The sequence below is a fragment of the Puntigrus tetrazona genome, chromosome 24 (genome assembly GCF_018831695.1).
Source record: "Puntigrus tetrazona isolate hp1 chromosome 24, ASM1883169v1, whole genome shotgun sequence".
NCBI classification, from domain to species: Eukaryota; Metazoa; Chordata; class Actinopteri; order Cypriniformes; family Cyprinidae; genus Puntigrus; species Puntigrus tetrazona.
Window position 1 is genome coordinate 14,334,925 of NC_056722.1, and position 22,189 is coordinate 14,357,113.

General features: G+C 38.1%; 1 protein-coding gene across 2 annotated transcripts in view; it reads right to left on the minus strand.

Moving 5' to 3' along the window:
- The window catches only part of stau2 (staufen double-stranded RNA binding protein 2), an 89,373-nt gene that overhangs the window by 17,464 nt on the left and 49,720 nt on the right, over positions 1 to 22,189 (minus strand). For both annotated transcript variants that reach the window (XM_043225613.1, XM_043225612.1), the window contains exon 13: positions 13,490 to 13,603. In XM_043225613.1, coding sequence (XP_043081548.1) covers positions 13,490 to 13,603 — 114 coding nt within the window. The remainder of the gene's footprint in view (positions 1 to 13,489; positions 13,604 to 22,189) is intronic.

Genomic DNA, 22,189 nt, shown 5'->3' on the forward strand with positions numbered 1-22,189 from the left:
TTTAGAACTTACAAGCGAAGAACCAAAACCAAAAGAATCGTACACTACACACATGTTCTCACACGGTGTAAAATACATCACAGAGCAGGGACGTTGATTGGATGTTGAGATACGGGCGTGGCAATCTAAAGTCAAAGCAGATGAGGCAGAGCATAAAGGGGCAGGGTTTAAAGTCTGCATTAACCAGGCGTTTTCGATGGATTTTACTTCCGTATTGTGACATACTTCTGAGAGAAATAGAATATTAAATAAAGAAACTAGAGGGCGTGGCTTGTTTTTTATACTGCAAATTTGTTAGATATAGTAAAGTAGGCATTTTATTCAGAAATATACACTTGAAGGGGTGTGGTTCAGGATGTTACGCTCATGTCCAATCATCAGAGAAGGCACGTCATTACAGAAGGAAGAAGCATTTTCAGATTTGGAATAAAGATTACTAAGGCAAACACTTTTTTTTTTTGGATTGACTTGCAGGGATGAACTGGTTACCACGAAAATAGCAATGTGTGCTAACAAAATAAATAAAGTCAGACTTTAAACAAACCAAATGACTGGAAAAGTCCTGGATGTTTCTAATTAAACGTGCATGTATGAATGGTTCACAATAACATCTACAACACATTTAGTAAACAGTGCATTTTCATTTAACGCAGACGTTAAACATTTAGTATATTTGTGTGTGATCTTATATAAACTCATCACCTATCTTTTTCTCACAGTGACAGACTGTCTGGGCAGGATGAAAGGTGTGCATATGCGTGTGTATGCATGTAACCGTATCCTGTAACCAGAGAGTGTCTGCAGTCAGACAGCGTTTTACACTCCTCCGTCCCGATACGCAATTCCACACCCCCCATAGCGGCCTCAGAGGAAGCTTTAACCACTCCATATCCAAACGGGACGCACCAATAAAACGCTCTAATGCATGGTGTAATGAGTAGGGCCCATCCCTGATGGCGTGCAAGATTCCCCATTACTCAAGCATGCAGGGTCCGGGCGCCCCCTCTCCATCTGCGTTCCCAGCAAACACGGCGCTTGACGCTGATTACAAAAACGACTGCATCGCCCTCCACCCCCAAAACGTTGGCCAATTTGTTGGGGAAAAACTTGACCTTGTTGCCAGGAGAGCGTGCGGCACAATCAGCGGACGTTTCATCATTGAGATGTGTTTACAAAAAACAATACATTCTGGATTGCTTGTATCAAAGGGCCTGGCCACTCGAGGGATCTGACGTACTTCCAATCCTGGCACATTTGGACCCATGTGCCTTGGACTTGATGAATGTGTAACATGTGCCTGATTGGACTATTAGTTTAAGCGACGCATATGTATTTCTGAGCGTTCCATGGTGCTCGAGGAAACGTAGTGGTATTTTCGTAATGTGATCCTCAGCGTTGATGTCACAGGCTCTGCTTGCATAAGAGGTGTGCAAATAATGGCATTTCATAGGAAATCCAATAATGCTAACTGCGGAATGCTGAGTGAATTACAGAAATGTCAGTGTATTTCCTTGGCAAGCAAAGAGAGAGTATGTCTCATTTCGAAGTTCATTTTTTAAAATCATCCTTTAATCAAGCTCAGAAGGTCAAACTAAACAATTCCATTACCTTTTAAAGGTTTAGGTTTAGTATGATTTTTCTGGATTTTTTATTCAGCAGCGATGCATCAATTTAATCAAATGTGTAGTAAAGACATTTGGAATGTTACGAATGGTTTTCTATGTTGTTGTTTTGGATTTTCCATTTATAAAAGAATCTTGAAAAAGAAATGTAACGATACATAATAATTGAAGAAATGTTTTTTGAGCATCAAATCATCACATCTGACATTGAAGACTGGTTTAATGCCATCACAGGAATAAAAAAATATTAAAATGGAAAAATGTTATTTTAAATTTTAATATTAAACAACGGTTTACAGTTTTACTGTGTTTTTGATCAAATAAATGCAGCTAAATATAATAGACATCTATCAAAAACCTGAAACACCTTACTGGCCACAAACCTTTTAACATTAGACTTTATGTTCCATTTGATTTATAGGAAGTTTGCAGCTTTTATAATCCTGTTACCAAACTATTAAAAAAATATAATAAAATAAATAAAATAAAATAAATATTATTTATTTGCTTTTTATTCCACAAACTGTGGAACTCATATGACATTAAACTACTTTTTTACATCTTGGTTTTTGGTAAACTGAGCATAGAATTTTTTTTTTTTATATATATATATAAAAACATGATTATAGGCAATAATATGTACTGATTGTAGCTGGCACTGAGTGAAAAAACATTTACAATGGATAATACGTTCCCAGAATGCTCTCTGCAGAACACAGTTCTTTAAACGCCAACACTGCAGGTTACATTTGTTCTTGAAGTCCTGCAACTCCCGTACCAGAAGCTCTTTAAAAGGAGGGGAAAGTCATGAAATTCATTGCGATCTGAGTTTACAGGCACCCTCACACGTTTTTACAACATGGCAAACAGACAGTAAACACCAGGTAATGCAATTTAACACATGATTAGGACGGAGCTAATTAGATCGTAGATAGTAAAACTAAGAGGGGAGTCGTAAAGGACGAACGAAGTGCCTCAAACAAAAGAGCCAACCATTCCTGTCTTTTCTCCCTCTCCGCTTTCGCCTGTCTTTCTTTCTTCTTTGCTCCTATCAGAGGTCAGGGGATTAATGGCAGACCTTGTGGCCTTCTGCAGCCTCAGAAAACATTTTCTTGCCCACTGGCTTCTTATAAATCAATGCACTGTCTTTTCATCCTGCAAATCTCATTTCAAAGTCTCATCCCGTTATACTGGCAAGGTTACACGCCTGGACTCCAAAGTTACAGGGACTGCATGGAAGAAAAAAAAAAAAAAATCTCAAGATGTCTGAGAGGAATATATTTACGACGTGCCTACTTTTGATAAGAAGCCTTGATGTTAAGCAGAGCTGTTTTATTCAAGGTTTACATCCCGTTTCAGAAATCAAGTACTTCTTGTAGATTTTCTGCATAATGCTGCAATATTATGAGATGCAGCTACAAAACTGCAATCACAAGTGATTAATGTTTATGTAAAATATCAGATAATAAAAAAGAAGATTTATAAAAGAGGTCCATATGACTTAGCATAATATTGCAAGACCTCTGAAGCCAAATTTGTACAAACAGAAACTAATTTCAATAAAATATAATGTACAGTATAATTAAAATGTAAAATGTAATCTACCCCTCCACTATAGTATATAATACATACTAAAATTCAATATAATTGTAAAATGTATTGATAATTCCACTATAGCTTTTATAATATAGTCCAAAAGTCATTCACAACACGTTTATGAAAAATAAATGCTTAAAATGTATTGAAACGGAAAATAATTTCCTGCAAAAGTCATAACATTCAATAAAAGTTTCTAAAGGTTCTAAATCTTTTATGCTAAAAAAGTTGCATTTATTTGATGAAAAATACAGTAAATCATTAATGTTGTGAAATATTATTACAACGTCAGTTTTCTATTTTAAAATATACATTTTCCTGTGATGACAAAACGACATTTTTCAGTATCATTACTTCAGTCTTCAGTGTAACAAGATTCTTCAGGCTTCATTCTTATATGCTGATCTGATGCTCAAGAAACATTTCTTCTTCTTATCATTATTGAATCAATGATTTTTGATAATAAAAGAAATGTCAAAAGAAAACAATTTAAGCAGCATATTACAATTTTTTTTACATCCGGGCAGATAACATTTATCATACATCTGCATATATCAACCTTTACTTTCGGTTTCTAAAACAGAAAAACAAATGTCATGACGACACTGACAACACCATCATCAATTCAGCTGGATGATTTGGCTGCGCTCTCCTCCGGTCTAATCTATGCTAATAAATGTGATAGGACCACGCAGAGAGAGTTTCCTCCTCCAATCAGAAAATGCAAAGGGTATATTAATCTGACATATAAAACCTGTCATGCATCTCTGAACACATTTCCAAAATACCAGGGACGAAAAGCAGCTCACGTCTCTAAAAGAAATACTGAAATAGAAGAAAAGCGTTATCCGCTCGCACACATATATGGATCCTGACAACATTAGGGCAACTCATCAAGATCTTTGTCCTAAGACATACCAGACACACACACACACCCACACACACACACACACAAAAAGCCTGTTGTTTGCTTTAGCAGCAGGAGTGTGTGACACCTCGGTCGTAATCCGCGTTAACCCCTGGTGCACTCGTTGTTCACGGGCGTTTCATGATGTCTGAAAGATGAGAGGGGGTCCCAGACAGACAGAAAAACAATCTCAAATTGCTCCTCTCATTTCCATAAGATAAGTCTGATTAAGGTGCTTATAATTGATAGGGCGACTAATGAACCCCTGCTTAGAAATCCACAATCCTCATCCTCAGGGCTACAGGACACACGTAGATGTTCTCTTACAAATCATGCAATCAAGCAGAATAACACTCTTTTCAAAAATTTATAATAATAATTATTGTTTCTCAAGCAGCAAATCAGCATATCAGAATGATTTCTGAAGGTGGGCACTTATGACTGAATCATCTAAAAAAATTATCTACATTTTAAAATACATTTAAGTAGAGTTATTTTAAACTGTAATTATATTTATAAAAATTTTTACTTTGTTTTTGAAGGAAATCTCTCAAAAGAGCTTCATTCATTTGATCAAAAACAAAAAAATATTACCCAGAATTTGTTAAAGATGACAGAGATATTTTTTAAAGAGGTATCATCAAAAATGCTGTGAAATATTATTACTTAATATTATTTAAAATAACAGTTTTCTGTTGCTATACTTTCATTTTTTTCATGTGGTGGAAAGCCTTAGTTTTCATCAGCCAGCGTTCAGTGTCACAAACCTTCATAATTTTTTGTAAAAAGCTGAATAATGTTGGACAATTTTAATACTCTTGCATAATTCTATGAGTCAATAGTGGATTCAGTGAATATTTTGTAACAATATACACTACCAATCAAAGGTTTGGAGTCGGTACATTTATTTATTTAATTATTGTTACTATCATTTCTTTCAAGAAATGAATACCTTTATTAAGCAAGGATATGGAAAATTTATGAAACCGATGGAATTGTGGCACTGAGGAGTGTAGTGATGGCTGATTAAAATTCAGACTAACCCCCACAGGGCTAAATTATATATTTATATATACTTTATAAATTATATATAGTATATTTAAACAGAAAAACATACATCACTGTTTTTGTTGTATTTTTTTGCTAAAAGCAAACGCATCTTCTCGTGCAGAGACTTTGAACAAGCCGTGACAATGCGTGTAAGTAATAGTCTATAATTTGGGGAAGGACATCCCTTAATTACAGGTTGTCAAAAAATTATTTTTAAATGAATAAATCAACACATCTAAGGATAGTGTTTCCTACTACTTGTGGTTAATTACACAACAACAAGTATCATTGTCTTGTATATGCTTACAATTACCCACTGAAAGTTTGCTCTCATGAGAAGCATTCAGCGATGATTAATGTAGAGCAGCTCTTAACCGCAAGACGCGTGTCACATATCAAGTTAAGAGAGGATCTCAATCCCTGGTTTTTGCACTAAAGCGTAACTAAGAAAGCAGACAAAGGATAGGGTTTGTTTCAGGGAAGGAATCTCCAAATGTCAGTGTTAGTTTGCTCCTGAATGAGTCTTTCGGTGCTGCGGTGAGAAAACTGGAATCAAGAGACTATTTCAGGCCTATAGACTGGGCTGTATGTGAAACCCAGTCATTCCCAAGGGCTTGTAAATGCAGTTTAATAAAGCTCTCCTTCCTCTAACCTTCAGAATACAGAAGAGTGCTGACTTCTGCAGTTATATAAGCAACCATGAGAAAGGGGTTCATATAGGAAAAATACTTACAAAAGAATAACATATGCAGGCATGTCACGATACAGTTCCGCTCATAACTCATTACAAAATGAAACTTAATAATGACTTTTTTTACTTATTCGCTCATCTTTCCATTTTAAAGGAACCACACAGAACTTGATTTAGACTTAAATTAATTAACTGATAATGACTGCTCACTCTTCAGTTTGCGTAAAAAGTAAATTCACACACCTCCCCCAAATAAAACTAGTCAATGGCCATTGGCAAAACACTGTGCTCCATTGGCACCAAGGTGCTAATGAACGTAGCACTTAGCACATGAGGGCAAGGGTGCGAAAAAACAGCAGCTTCGTGTCAAAAGACCTCAATGGAGGTGTTATGGTCTGAAATAATCATTTTACCACTAACACCCACATATGCAATGAACTTGCAGATAAAGCAAACATATGTTCTCACTCTGCTACTAAGCCTTTGTTTTGTTTCGCTCCTCAAAGAATAAACAAAAGCTTTTTACCAAAGATTAACAAACCGAAAACGAAAACCAGTTTTGACGCGAGCCGACAAAATGCAACAAACATTCCTCGCAAGACTACGGTCATGACAAACATATTTTGCAACTCGAGAAATAAAAATAAATTACATAAATATGGGTTAATTCAATAAAAATCTAAAAAAGGAGCCTTTTGGCATTTAATGCGTGAGCTTGCTTGGAATCGAGGCTGCATAAATGTTTTAAATGAGCATTATTTAAATGGTAATGGCTTTAAAACCTGACACAAATCTGCTCATTTCTTCTTGGTGAATCACAGCCAAACCAACTGAATTATGCTCATTGCACAACTCAACACCAGAGCAAACAAGTGTGTGAAACTGAATTCAAAGTGAAACTCAGATTAAAATCTTGTGGCTTCGAAAAAAATTGAGTGGGAAGCACGAATGTGGCACCGTGGGTTGTTAACTCCGATGAGTCTGGCACTTAAGAGTTCATCAAGGTGCTAATGTCCTATTATCAAACCCTTTGTGTTTGGAGAGGCCTCTTTAGGTATCAACAAGTTGCCCTTAATGTGCAAGTTCATGTTTAGATTAGTGGCCCGACAGTCGTATCCTCTGGCGGGTCGATTCAAAGCTTGTTGAGGGATGGGCATTGGAGGGGGGTCAATGAGGGAAGAAGAAAAGACGTTTTTCCCTCCCCTTCGCCCTATCATCTCTTGACGCTTCGTTTGAGGTCCCCCGCATTCTAATGCGGCCAACTTTGAAAGTCGTTTCCTAAGAAAAACAGATGACAGACATGCGAGGGTGAGTGATGGTGCATTGGAAGGGCTTTGTTTTCTCACCAAAGCCCGCGGCTGCTGGTGCGACGGGCCGTCAGGGGGGTCTCGATGGGACGGTTTGAGACAGCGACGTTCAAAGACGGGCTAATGGGGTCTCGGCGCAGTGTGGGACTGCTTGACAAATGGGTGCTGATCAACCCGCTACCTCCTGCTGAAAACAGGGGCTCCAAACATGGCGAAAAGTCACTTCTAAAATGGTGGGCTTTGGGGAGGTGGAGGAAGGTAAGGGACTGGGTATCACTAAACCTCGACCTTGTGTTATCATTATTCGTTTTCTACCCAACACGTCGCGAGCTGTGATAAGAGCTGACATTCGACCCGAGCGGCTGATGATAAATGTCCAGAAGCAAAAGAGATGTTAAATGACACTAAACATCTTAAACGAGTCCAAGGGAAGACAAAGTGTTTGCTAAAAGGAGGGACTGACTGTGGAGAAAACTATTAACACCCTATTTAATTTACTGCTACTGTCATTTCTCTCAAAAGCGCACCCATCCCAATATAACAAGCTCATGTGATTCCACACACGAGCCTTTCAGTGTGACCAGTGTAAGGTCAGTGAAAATCCAGCTGCTTCTATTAGGCAAGAAACTGCAGGAAACCACATGACAAAGGATCCAACACAATACCAACTCCAAAAACTTCTAGGCTGTTTTTTATAAGCCTTTATAAGATTTTGTTCATATATATATATATATATATATATATATATATATATATATATATATATATATATATATATATATAAAGATGCCCATCTTATTCCAATCTATAGGCATTTGCATACAGCAACAATCATGGAATAAGCATAAAATAGCTCTTATTATTGTACAATTATTCCATTTTTTTTTTATGTTTACCATTACCATATTAAGCTCTTTCCTTTTTCTGTACTTTTTGATACATTACAATTCAAAAATGTATGGTCAGTGAAGAACATTAATACAATTGAATTCAGCAAGAATTCAAAAGTGACAAAGATATTATAATGATATAATTAGAATGTCATAAATGTTGACCTAGCTCTAGTTTATTAGTAATTTTAAATACAATATGAATCCTTATTATTATTCTGCAGTAGTGTAATGCGCCTCCTGAGCCAAAAATCGCTTCCATATTCAAAAATGTTCAATAACTTAATCAATGTCTGTTAGAATTTACCACAGAATTTAGCTTAATTTGTCCTAAGCCTTTTTAATATTGCTAGAGCCTATCCTTAGCATAAGATCAGCTTTTTTAAATCTAATGTGAACTTTTCCCTCATCACGCAATTCAATTAACAGGTCTTTGCTTAGTGGACTTTAAAAACACAATCAGCCTTGGAAAAATAATCCTCTTCGAAAAATAATCCTCCTAACCAAACAATGTAGATTAGGTAAGACCCTTTTGGTTGTGCTTTTACGTAAACAGATTTTGTACAGGTGCCGTCGTAGGCGACAGAGACATTATGCAAGGCTTAGTCCGTGTCAAAGAGAGAAGACGAGAACAGCTGCCGAGTTGAGTAACATGCCGAGACCCCTGACAGAGGCGGCCTGCTGTACTAACGTCTCCAGCCCTGGGCCGGATGAGACTTCAAACGGCCCAGCACCCGGCGGGAGATCTTCTGAAGACGGACACAGCAGCCTCTTGGCCATGAATCAGGCCTGTCAATAGCTGCCCATCCTCTCAACAGGTGTCCGAATTGTCGCACAATCACTTTCTCCTCGCTTGTCATAATGAAAGAGCCATTTCCCAACAAGTGGAACGCATTCTCACCATGAACGGGCTTCCTGTTGCAAACAAACAAGCACATAATGAAACATACAAGATCCAAGGGCTAAAATTAATTGCTCGAGAACAATGTCTCAGTTCTGTTAGGAAGTCAAAGCGAAGATGTTGTGGGACACCAGGAGAAACTGTCTTTACGGTTAAGCAAAAAAAAAAAAAAAAAAAAAAAAGTTTCTTGCTTTTTATGCTTCCCACAGACTGAAGTGAAACAATGTGGCTGAAACTTAAGAGAAAAAGGAAGCTTATTCCATGGGACACAAAAGAATGTAGCTTGATTCTGTTGTAGCTTGTGCTATTCTGGGTGATGTTAAAAAACTTCGCTAAAACTTCACATGTTACTGCCTCCTTGAAAGAATAGTTCACACAAAAATGAAAACTTTGTCATTATTTAGCCTCTTATGTGTATAACTTATGTTGAACACAAAAGATATTTTAAAGAGCCAAAGTTTTTGGTTCACATTGACTCCTATACTAAGGAAAGAAATACTATGGAAATCAATGAAGGCCATAAACTTTTTGATTACAAACATTCTTCAAAATATCATCTCTTATATTCAACAAGAGAAATTAAGTCATACAGGTTTGGAACAACATGAGGATGAGCAAATAGGGACAACATTTTTGGGTGAACTACTGATCTTGCATCCTTTACTGGATGCTTCTGGGATAAAAAACATCAACTCAATTAATAAACGTAAATGTATTTTAGTAAAATATTGTTATTTGTCAGTGAAAGTCAATGGGGTATTTTAAACCTCACCGAATCTCTTTGTATTGACAAAAATAACTGAAAGACTGCTTAAAAGCATCTTCTTATTCGAGCAAGTTCAGGGCAGAAATTTCATTTTGGGTGAAATATCCATTCTGACGAGGCCAACTCTTGAAACAGCCTGCCAAACGGCTATTATATTTTTTTTCTATAGGACTAAAAACAGAGAGCAGCCAACTCGTAGTTGAGTTTCGAGAACTTCTGGCCTCTGCCGGTCAGCTCTTAGTCTTCATTTGAGAACTTCAGAAACTGCCAACTCCCCTGATGTATGAGGTTGCACTATTCCCAGGCCTCAGCTTGAAGGCTGGATGCAAAGGCTCTTGGGAAAAGAGCAGCCAGCTGAGCACAGCATGCACACGCAGCAGCAGCCAAATTCGCCCTGTCACATTCGATTTCAGGGCCTCCATGTTGTATAAGCAACACCTCGTGCAGGGCTCTGTGAGCTACCCGCTTTGACATGTTTGTTGCCGCTGAGGGCTGACACTTATGTTACTTCAGCTCTGTAGAACATGGACAATTTAAAGGCCCTAACAAGCCAAAAATGGACACGCCGTTCCTGGAATCAAACACTCTGGGATCAACGTGCTGGACCAGTTCAAGCTACTTTTGAAGTACTATTTTCACAACCGCACTAACAATGACACAAAAAATGATTAACCGAATCAATTGCATTCAAAAAAGACATTAACCAAAAAAGACGTGCGGCTAAGTATGTATTTTGGCCGCCAGTCAGTTCGTTGTTGCTCAAGGCAGACGAGTGAATGCAAACATATGTTGGGCAGATGGCATTGCGTAGCTGGCACGGGGTCGGCGGGGGCGCTCAGCTGTATATCTAAGACGCCCAGGCCCTCCAGGAATGCACATGGAGGGCCAAGGATCAGGGCAGGAGGGGCGTCAGAATATGGGGGCTTGAGGCCTTCATCGGCAGTGAGAAAGAGCAGGGCCCTGGGCCCTGAGAACTGACAGGCTCTGCAGGAGCCAGGGAAGTGCAGGAGCAACTCTACACAGCTCTCTGCAGGACTCTGTCAATTCTACCAATGAGTATGTGTCAAAAAGTGACCTGGGACTGCTATGGGGAAACATCACACGGCTCGCGTCCAATCAAAATCCTGTGAGATATACCATACAAAATGTACCGTGGCTGGTTTAGGAATGTAAATCAAGAAGATGGATTAAAAACATGTTACACACTGATAGGACTCTTCTCTTGTGGACTGATAGTCCTCGCTCCGCTTGAATGACAGTATGCTGGTAATCTCCAGGAAAAAGTTATCAAAGTTACCCCATCACATTCCCACTGGCTACACAGTTATTGAGATAAGACAGTCCATCTGAACGTCCCAGGCACACGTGCCTCAGCCCACATGCATCGCAAACACCTTCCATATACATGTGAGACTGATTTCTCTACATTGATCACACATGTCCACCTGCCACCTAGTTGTTAATCTCATATTCTTAATTAAAAGTGCTATGCTTTGCTTGAAACATTTTAGATAGTAATGATTACTGTCCAATTATTGCACAAAAAAGTGTTTTCTCTAGAAGTGGAATAGTTAGAATAGGATTCAAATATGTAGTTTACTCTTTGTGATTTGTCCTCCAAACAAGCTTTCATAAATAATAATTTATTATAACACACACTGCATAATTTTCGGGTATCCCAGGTGAAAGACTGGAATCATAAAACAACAATTGTTGTCACAATTGTTTCACAATGGCAGTTTTTTTTTTACTGGGACAGCCAAACATTATGCAGTTTGTGTCTCAGGCTTTATAAAATGTATAAATGCATACATAATATTTATTTCATATATTGTAGTTATTAATAAAAAATACATTTTGCATTTAAATTTTACACAAGATGCTAGGCATGTCGCTAGGCAACCACCAAATCAGCAGTCCTGTCAGTGTAACGAAACGATTCTTTAGTTTTTTTGCCGTTAAGCAAACTGTCATATTAGCAGAAAGTTTAAAAAATACAACTCAGAGTAATCCGCAACAGACACCAAAAGATCAGAGAAGCTCAGAGCGCTGGTGGGGCATAAAGAGCGCGCAAAAAGCTCGCTGACAACAGAAAACAATTCAAGAAAGCCATCTCTCATTGCAAAAATGTGTTCTGCCTGATTGTAGTAACTGTAGTAAAAAAGTAACTTAATTTTGATTAATTAATTTTCATCGATTTTCTAAATCTGAGAAGTTAAGACAAACTCATCTGTTATAGGAAAGACCATTGCATCAGACATGATTTTGGCCACTAGTCCTTTCCGGAAAAAATGTGAAGTTGTGTGGGCACAACGGTTTCCTATTTTTACACATTACTAACACCACATCAAAAATGACAACACTTTCTGATACTGGGGCATGTAGTCACAAAAGGTCGCCATGTGTTTCCTTACACAGAAATCATTCAAGACGAAGCCCACCCTGAAAAACACTCAAAGGAGTAAAAAGTGTGAACCAGTCCCCGGCTACCAAAAACTACACAGTGATAAGAGAATGCGCTCAGTGCTCTCATTCTTGCTGAAGTGGATTATGGTTAGAAGCATTGACTGCAAACTGTGGGGCAGAGGAGCAACTTGGGCCAAAAAGTGTCACAATCCAGAACCACCCTGGGTTCATTGTTCTGACTCCTTTTGTGGCTGGATGCCACTGTACTAAGGAATCTGGAAAAGAAAGGCTCCCTAACAGTCGGTCATGCACCAGTGCTTTTGGCAACAACAAGTCCATGGCCTATATTGCCTTCATTTTGCTCTGGCGGCTGTGTCCCCACAACAGAAATTCCTATTACTGGTTATAGAACGAGCTTTATTAGAGAGTGGAGCTTTGAAGGGCAGAACAAAAGAGCGTCCTATGTTTAGATTAGATAATGTAAGCAACCGCTTTTCTGCATGGATGACACTACACAATAAGCCACCTCATGAATACTAGCCAGCCCAGATCCTAGGGCTCTTTTTGTTTCATAATTACTGCAAGAAAAATGAAAAAAGAAAACCTAATCAAACGTGGTCTGGTCTGTCACTAAACCACGCTTATCATTAACAATGGGGATAATGGCTGTGCGTGTTCCAATTGCCTGAATGCTGAAACTGTGCTAGTAAGTAACTGGCTGCGGATAGTCAGATATATCCAAGGAAACTCTGCAAACAAACAATGCAATAAAATATCTGTGCTCAACATGTTCTCCCCAATGAATCTTCATAATGAACACCTCTTATTGACAGCGCACTGCATGATGCTTTCAGATCTGTCAGCACAAATGTGTCAGTCGGTTTGACATTTTCCCAATATCAGTTTTTGTATTCCAAAGCAATCAACGAATCGGAATGTGGTAACTGGCTTGAAAAGCCGTGGGAAAAAGGTGATGAAATACCAGCCTGCTGAACAAATCACTTCTTTAAAAATCATCTGTATCTGGAACTCATTTAACATAACAAACGCGAAGAAACCCAAAACCTTCGGGCACTTAAGTCACACTGACAATATCTGAATGTCACCGTTTTAGATGCAAAATATAAAACCAACTGACATCATTCAATTGGTGTTACAGTCATTTTAAATGAGTACTTTTCATAATTTGAAATATCTGTCTGAGTGAGTTTCTGAATATGTATTTGAAATACATGTCACTTTATTTTACATTCTACAAAATGAAAAACTGCATACATTAAGAGTAAAGATAGATAAAATAGAACAGCTAAATGGAGACATGTATAGACATGTATAGACAGACAGACAGATCACCTGGTCATGGCTAGCTGGAATGGAGCTCCCAATGCCGTGGAAGGTCATCTGCACAGGTGAGAGGGTCAGGTAGGTCATGAACTCTTTATCAGTTTGTCGATCCGAGTACTGCACCTGCATGAGACGAGAGACGGAGGGAAGGGAGTATTCAATATTAAGTGATGCAATTTACAGCATGTTCTGCACTGCGGTTCTGACCTTGGAAAACATTTTGTGGGAAAAGTACGAACTGGATCCTCAGACTTGGCTGGTAGTTTGTGCTCACTTTTACTCGATAACAGCAGCGGTTTTAGATTTTGATCTTCATCCTCATGAATGCTTCACAATCTATGCTTTCTCAAGCGCTCGGATGGCGAATGATAGAGTGATTTAGAGGCGAGCTCTGGCCTCGTTTGGGGTTTCTGAGAACACCTCTGTATGTCAAACTCCACTCAGCAACACCCAAAGGATTGTGTGCGTGTGTATGTGTGTGTGTGTGTGTGTGTGTGTGTGTGTGTGTGTGTGAGGATTTTGGACACTATGCTGAGCCACTTTGATCATATTATGCCTGACCTATATACATATCCAGGCCATTAAAGACTTATTTACTTGCAGAACATACAGAAACTTTTTAGAATTTCATTTTTGCTAGTGTTTTTGGTTTCATAATGACTCAATTTCATTTTAGGATGTTTCTAAAAACCCTGAGCAAATTCAGTAGATAGAGATCTATATTTCTGATGACAGAGATTTGGGAAAAGTGTGAGCTGTTCCATGGGAAAAATGTCTGGACAGCTGGTTACAATGTGTGAAAGTCTGCTTCCAGGGAACTTCTTAGCACAAGAAATGTCTTGGACTAAATGCTGATCATATATTTAAAATAAATAATTCTTACTGCATAAAGCTGAGAATCCTGAAGAGAAAAGAAACAGAGGTGAAACAGATGAATGAGTGCAAGAGCAGACTGAAGGAATCTCACTCCATGAACGTGTGTTTATGTTCAGTTTTCAAGTGGTCTGATGGACCAGATCTGCAGGGCATTCCGCTGTGAAGTGTGTTTTAAAGACAATGTTAACAACACGGTTTGCAAGAAGCACAATGTGTGATTGGCGTTTATAGCTCCAGGAAACAGGAACTCTGACATATACAAACATCTTGTGTCTGGTGAAGAGAAGAAATAAATGCCTCCACTGACTTGATTAATATTTCTATTATATTCTGCACAAACAGATCAAGTCCTTCATGTCAAGTAAAAATAATGTGATAAAAAAAATGTTTCGCATTAAATGTATAAAAATTCAATACTTTAATAGTATTAACCAATCATCATATATATAACAAACTGAGTAATAAACTGATTTATATATATATATATATATATATATATATATATATATATATATATATATATATATATATATATATATATATATATATATATATATATATATATATACATATACATATATATACACACACACACATATACATATATATACATATATATATATATATATATATATATATATATATATATATATATAATATAAATATATAAATACACTTCACCTGGGACAAATTAAATTCATTTAGTTTAATCTAATGTGTTTGAGCTGTATCACAAACATACCACTGAGTGTGTATCCGTTCACAATGCTGGGTTTGATTTAAAACTTTTCCTAATGCATTTAATTGTGGTGGAGTATCGTCACTTTGAGCAAATAACTGTGGGCCACCATCAAGCTTAAGACACCCAGATCAGTGCCAGCTTCCTGTCAGCCTCAAGATTCATCTCCCTGACAAACTTTGTTTTCAAAGATCGCTCCTCGCACAAATACGCCACAGCAATACAGCTGGGCCCCATCAGAACGAGGCAAAAATCAGACCATAAGGGATTAGCACGTCTAGCATGTGTTTGCTAATGAAAATCCTAGCATAAACACCAGCTCCAGAAACAGGGAAAGGGCAAGAGGGACAGAAACAAACCGTCCCGTTCTTTGATGCTTAGACAGGAGATGCGTTTGATGTCGACTGTGTATAAGCCGGAGATGTGCAGAGGAAAAGGAGCCAAATCAAGCGTAGGACCGTGCCAGCTATTGAAGTGCTTTTTACACAGACAACACAGCAGAGTACGGGGGGTAAGAAAACCAAAAAAGGAATAAACTGCATCACGAAGCAGAACATACATCACCTGATTTTTTTTTTATTTTCATTAAAGTGGGATTTGTTACATGGCAAGGAAGAAAATTAAAACAAAATAGAGTAACGTCTTGCCTTTGACTTAAGCGCATGGACCAGTGATTCTTATCAGGATGATATTGCTGCTGGATCTGATAACATATTGCAGTTACATATGCACTAAATCAGCAGTTTGAGTCATAACATGCCTCCGTTTATGATACGTCTAGCTTCAGCATGTGTATTTAATGCTGTCCTGGAAAACTGGGCTGAACATTTCAACACTATTTCAACAAATGTCTAAAAATAAATACCTACGCTCCTAAAAGTTTCTACTTCTTTTTTGTTTGCAGCAGCAGCAGCAGCAATGCCATAAAGAACCTACGGAGGCCCAGTAGTGCACATCACAATGAAATCTCCACAACAACATGGAACAAATGCATAGGACAAATGTAGCTGTGTTGTGCAAATTTTGCTGTGTTGTGGCTAGTTTCTGTTGTGCTGCATTAATTTTGCTATGTTGCGGCTTGTTTCCATTGTGTTATGCTAAGTTTGCTATGTTGTGGCTTGTTTCTGTTGTGTTAATTTTCTCGTGTTGTGGCATGTTTCTGTTGTGTTCTGCCAATTTCGTCATGTTGTGACTTGTTTCTATTGTGCTATGGCTTGTTTCCATTATGTTGTGCAAATTTTGCTGTGTTGCGGGTTGGTTCCGCCATGTTGAGGCAATTTTGGCGTTTTGCGTGTTGTTTCCGTTGTGTTGTGGCTCCTGCTGTGTTGTGTCTGCTGTGCTATTTTTGCTGTTTTGTGGCTTGTTTCCATTAGGTTGTGCCAATTGTGTGGTTTGTTTCTGTTGTGTTTTGACAATTTCACTGTGTTGCGACTTTTGTCTGTTGTTCTGTGCTAATTTCGTCATTTTAATTGCTGTTTTGTTGTGCATGTGGACTTGTTTCCATTGTGTTGTGCTAATTGGTTGTATTGTGGAGATTTTGTTGTGTTGTGCACTACTAAGCCACCAAAACAACCGGGCAGTGAACAGTTTTTAAAGAACCAATCGAAATAACTTCCGTGCATCTGAAATATTTCACGGATGCTGAAAGAACCCACAGATGCCAATAAAGGGCCTTTACTTTTGTAGTGCAAATAATTTAGCAAATATATTCACAGCCTATCTATAGAATCTGAAGCCAGTTAGTTAAAGCTTTACTTTTCCTAACCAAATATGGCTCCCTTTACCACTAAAGCAGACACTGCACATCAACAAATTTGATACATGCCGGATTTTACAGTTATAACATAAATATATCTTTAATCGCCTCATAAGTCATCCAAAAAAATTCTTCACCGATTTTTGGGTCGGATTGCAAGTCTAAGGCATACCAGTGCCAAAAACATCATCTGAATCATATCGTTCACCATAAAAGGATCGAGTCACCTTCAAAAGCCCGCATCAATCCACTTCTGTAATTGAAATTATGAACCTGATGCTACTGCTGAGTTACACCACTCCAGATGTTCCCGAATCAAATTAAATCACTTTCATATCATCAGTCAGTGCTTTGCCATTAAGGGCAAGATGGTGGGTTACAGGTTATGGAGATGCTGCAGGTGGGCAGCATGGGAATTAAAGTTTGATTAAAATGTCACAATACTGGCTACCATGCTAGTTTTTCCATGTGGTATGGATAACTTCAGGTATGGATTAGCTTTGCAATTATCTAGGTATTACAGACATTTAAATTCTTTTCTTTAACATTACAATGTTGTGGCAGATAAAATATAAAAAAAAGAACAAAAGTATTGGGACGATGCACCATTTTTTAAGCGCTGGGACAGTCCTATTGGAATAAAAAAGGGCCTTTCCCAAACTGTTCCTAAAAAAGCTTGGTAGCAGTATTGGCATTAAGGTTTCCCTTCATAAGAAGTAAGGGGCTTAACCCAACTAGTGAAAAACAACCCCTATACCATTATCCCTCCTCCATCAAACTATAAATTTGGCACAGTGCAATCAGGCAGGTAATGTTATTTTGGCATGCACCAAACCTAGTCTCTCACCCATCAGATAGCAAAACAGAGACGCGTGATTTGCTACTCCAAAGAACAGGTTTCCACTGCTCCAGTGGCAGCATGCTTTATATCCCTACACCTGAAGCTTTCACCATTCATACAACAGACTGTGAAATATCTAGCAGAGATGAAATGTGTTTGATTTTTTTTTTTGCACATGTAATCACATCATACCAAAAAAGACTTGAGGCTGTAAATGCACTTCAATCAAGTACTGAGTTAAGAGTATGAATATTTATGCAAATTACTTGTTTAAGTTTTTCTTTTCTAATAAATGTGCAAAGTTGGCACAAACCAGTTTTTGGTGTCTAATTAACTAGGCAGCAACATGAAATAAAAAAATACACACAAACACACACAAAGGGTATGAATACTTTCGCAGTGTGTACATTAAAACTACAGATAACAATATTCCATCATCAGCCTACCCCAATATTGTAGATATTGTTGAACTCAGTGTAGTGGTGGTAGCACTTCTGTCCAGTAATCTGAGTTTCGGTCAAATCAATAGGGCTTCAACATAACAGCCATGCAAACTTCTAGTTGGAAGCAAGGTTATTATTGAAGTAGGTCCCTCTGATATAAAACGGATGCGTCACTTCCATCACCTGCATATGAAGCGATTTATGAAGTGATTTATTGCATGACTGCAGAGCAGTTGGCATATAGATGCTGAACGCAGCCGCCCGCGATCAAAGCAGCGCCTCACAGAGAGATGCATATGTGCCCAACGCTGGCAGGATGAGAAATCCAAGGACGGATTCTTTTATCAGCTTCTCCATTCATCTCAAAACGCAGCCACGATTCACTCGAAGGTCAGAAAACATCAATGAGCGTTATTTGAAGAAATAACTGAGAGCCTGTGATCTGAATCTAGGTATGCTGGTATTTCTAGCCAAGGTTAGAAACCATGTGAGACAGACAAACAGAAACAGACGGGCAGTTAGCAGAGGGGCTCAGAGGGTGGGAGGAAACAGAAAGAGTACAACTGCAAAGAGAAAACTGAAATGGGCATAAGGTGTAAGGTGAGGGTCTCAGAGTATATGGTCTAAAATTCAAAAACCAAACTTATTTCCAGCTAAAAACTTATTGTTAAAAATTGAAGATTTCTTCTGATAAAGTCACCATGGCAATAGTAAAAATGAAAAACTTATATTATTTATACCGAGATGGTCATAAGCTCTGCAGTACACAAACGAGTGGAAGATGGTACAGTATGCTTCATTCAGTCTCATATGAAGTGATAGGATGAATGCTCAGGACTCATCCCTAACAGGAGCTACCTACTGCTCTCTCTGCTCTCCCAGACTGCTTTGCAGCTCACAGGCTCAGCACAAAAGGCCCTTTATGATGTGCACCTGACATGCGGCGAAGAGCAATGTTCCCACAGAGATTGGCTTCACTGCTCCACCTCTTCTCTCCCTTTCGTCCTCTCCGAATCTCTGTGTCCCCAGCCTGGGGAGCGAAAGTTAGCTGGCAGGGCTCCGGTTGCTCGACCGAAGGGGGATTTGGGGAAAGATCTATCTCTGGGTTCATCTAAAGCTGATGCTACCTGCGCCAAACAAGTCACCCGGCTGACCAAGAGAGGCTCAAGAGTTTAACCAGATCACAGAAGGTTACTAAACAATCTGTCAGATGTCAGATCAGTCAACAGGAAAACCTTTGTTCTGCATTTTAATGCGGCTTGGGCTGTGCACTTTAGAAAAAGCATCAGTTCACCCAAATATTCTGTCATCATTAAATCCATATGGCTTTCTTATGTGGAACATATAAGACATTCTATAGAAAGTTCTGCTGCTCTTTTCCATTCAATGAAAGGTGACTAATGCTTTCAAGTTTAAAGCATCGGATCATTTCAGTTGTTTAGCTTGTTTTAAAGAGGTGGTTAACTTTCTATTGTTAATGGGATATGTCAAAATAAATGTAGAAATTGTGATTTATTTTAAAAATAAATATTATAATAAAATACAAAAATATATATTCATAATAAAATAAACATAAAAAAATCTTTAGAAAAATTGTGTTTTCAAACTACTCAAATATAAAAGTTTTTGTTGACATAATATATGTAGTGTGTTGTGTATTTTTGTTATATATATATATATAAAATGCATGTATTAATTCAGAAAAAAATTTATAATAACTTTTTTAATGTAATATAAATTCCATGAATATAAATATAGACCTAAATATTGAAAAAAATAATTAAAATATAAAATAATTATTAAGTGTATGAAGTTATATATACATAATATATGTATATACATATAGTTCACACAAATATATTATGCAAACTACATTTTTTTACATAACTAAATGAGTAATAAATAAATACTTAATCTATGCCAAAATGGGAAACAGGGTTTCAATTTTTCTCACTCATTAGAGGCTAGATATTTTGGGACCAAATGTTCGTTTGTAGTTAATGAAAAATGTTTATATCCTTCAAATGAATGAATAGTTTTTTTTTTTGGATTTCTTCAATGAATCAAAAGTGGTAGGATTTGTTCTCACACTGTAAACTCAATGTGGCCACAACCACTAACAGCAAGCTGAAAGGGAAGATTATGAGCGAGTAACAACTTAAATTTAGGTTTGTTCCTCAAACAAGCCATGCTTAGCAAATTTTATGCAACATCTGGGAGTCGGAATACGTAGATTTTTACTGGGTTAAACATAATGAGTGAATTAAATGTTAGTTAAATGGCCTTTTCCTGTCTAAATGAGTGATTCTTGGCTGGACCACAAATTATCCCAATAAACAATTGGTACAGAACAAGCAGGAAGACACTTTATGCTAAAAGTCTGGCAACGTCAGACAAATTTATATGTAGCACAAAATGGGATTCAGCTATCATTACAGGCCAAAGAAACCTAATCTGATGGTATTTAGAACTGTTTTTCTAATGATCATGAACATCTCTGCATGACTGAAGACAACAGACTACCTCAGAGCCCACTTAAAATGTGAGTGTGGACACAAAATGTGAAGCTGGACTACAGAAAACAACAGCATTTCAATCTCACCACAAAGATAAAGAGAACGAGAGAGCATATGTTATGCATTACTCAAACAACTCCATTATTTCTGCCCTACTTCCATCACATGTGGCCTGAGACAACAGGGAAATTAACAGCAAACAAACTATTTTCTCCAACCCTCTCTGCACCAGCTCCGCTTCCAAAATGCCAATATACTGATGCCCCATCTAATTTTCAACCTCTGGCCAAATTCCATCAATCAAATCTCTTTCCTCTCAGAGGCCCCATGTGTCTAGTTGAGGGCCCAACAAGAGCAAAAGACCTGAATGAACCGATCTCAACTCAAAGTCATTGCCAAATACAGCCCGTGCTAGGTCTTTATTTTTACAAGGCATCTATTAACCTCTCCGTTAAGAGTTTCGAGATCAGAATCAGGATTTAGAGCAAACATGAATAACCACACGACAATGAATACCACATCTGTAGTGTAGAACGACTGCTTTAGGAAACTGACTGAAAATCGGTTCTTCTCGTGGCTTTCCCAAATCGTTTCAGGTGTTTCTGTAGCTCCATTGCCAACAAAAAGGGCCTCATAGGGGTTTTCATAACAGCTCCGTCAGGTCCAAGCTGAAATGCAAACCTGGTCTGATTTAAACATGTCCTTTGGCACTGTAGATAGCATGTCTGCTTCTCTGATTAGAAACAGTGAGGTGTTTGCCAATAAGCGCGCGCTATTTTGCCAACAAACATATGAAAGTCTGGAATCTGCGTTTCAGCGCTAAAGACGCAGCTCAGCCGTTTTGTTTTGCTTTGGGTACACTCCGGTTTTCATTACCAACCCACATCGTTCAGCGTATCGTTTCAGTGAAACGCGTATTTCCTGCCTTCCTCCATTATACACTCAAATCCTCCTGATAGAAGACACCAAGGAATGGGGGGATCAAGTCAGGCTGGATTCTTATCAGGGTGTTGGAGGGGGAAAGGGGTTTGAATGTAGAGTGATTCACACAGGCAGGTCGGCTCATCCCTCACAGCTGGCCCTTTAAGTGAAACCTGCTGTTTTCCCCCCCGTGTTTACGTTTGGCTGCCTCACTCTTCTTCATCGGGTTTCAGACTACAGGAAAGCTCCGAGCAAAAACAAAGGCTTTTTCAAAGGCAACCTCAGCAGGTTAAGATAAAATGTTTTTACTGTCCAATATGAAAAGCACCTGCTGCTAAATTAAGTGGGGCGGCTCAGGGTGAGGTACCGGAGGGGGCTTTTTTTTTTTTTTTTTAAATTGTAGAAGAGACTGAGGACACACACATTGAAAGGTATGAGAAAGGTACAATTAATCAGAAATTATTAATAATAACTGAGATTCTAATCCATAAATATTCCACTTTGTTCCGAATCTTTCCGTTTAGTCTCTAGTGTCTAGTTGTAACAGAATTAAAAAATTCCATTACTGCCATGTAATAAATATTATGACAAAATTTATAATTGTTGATTTACAATTT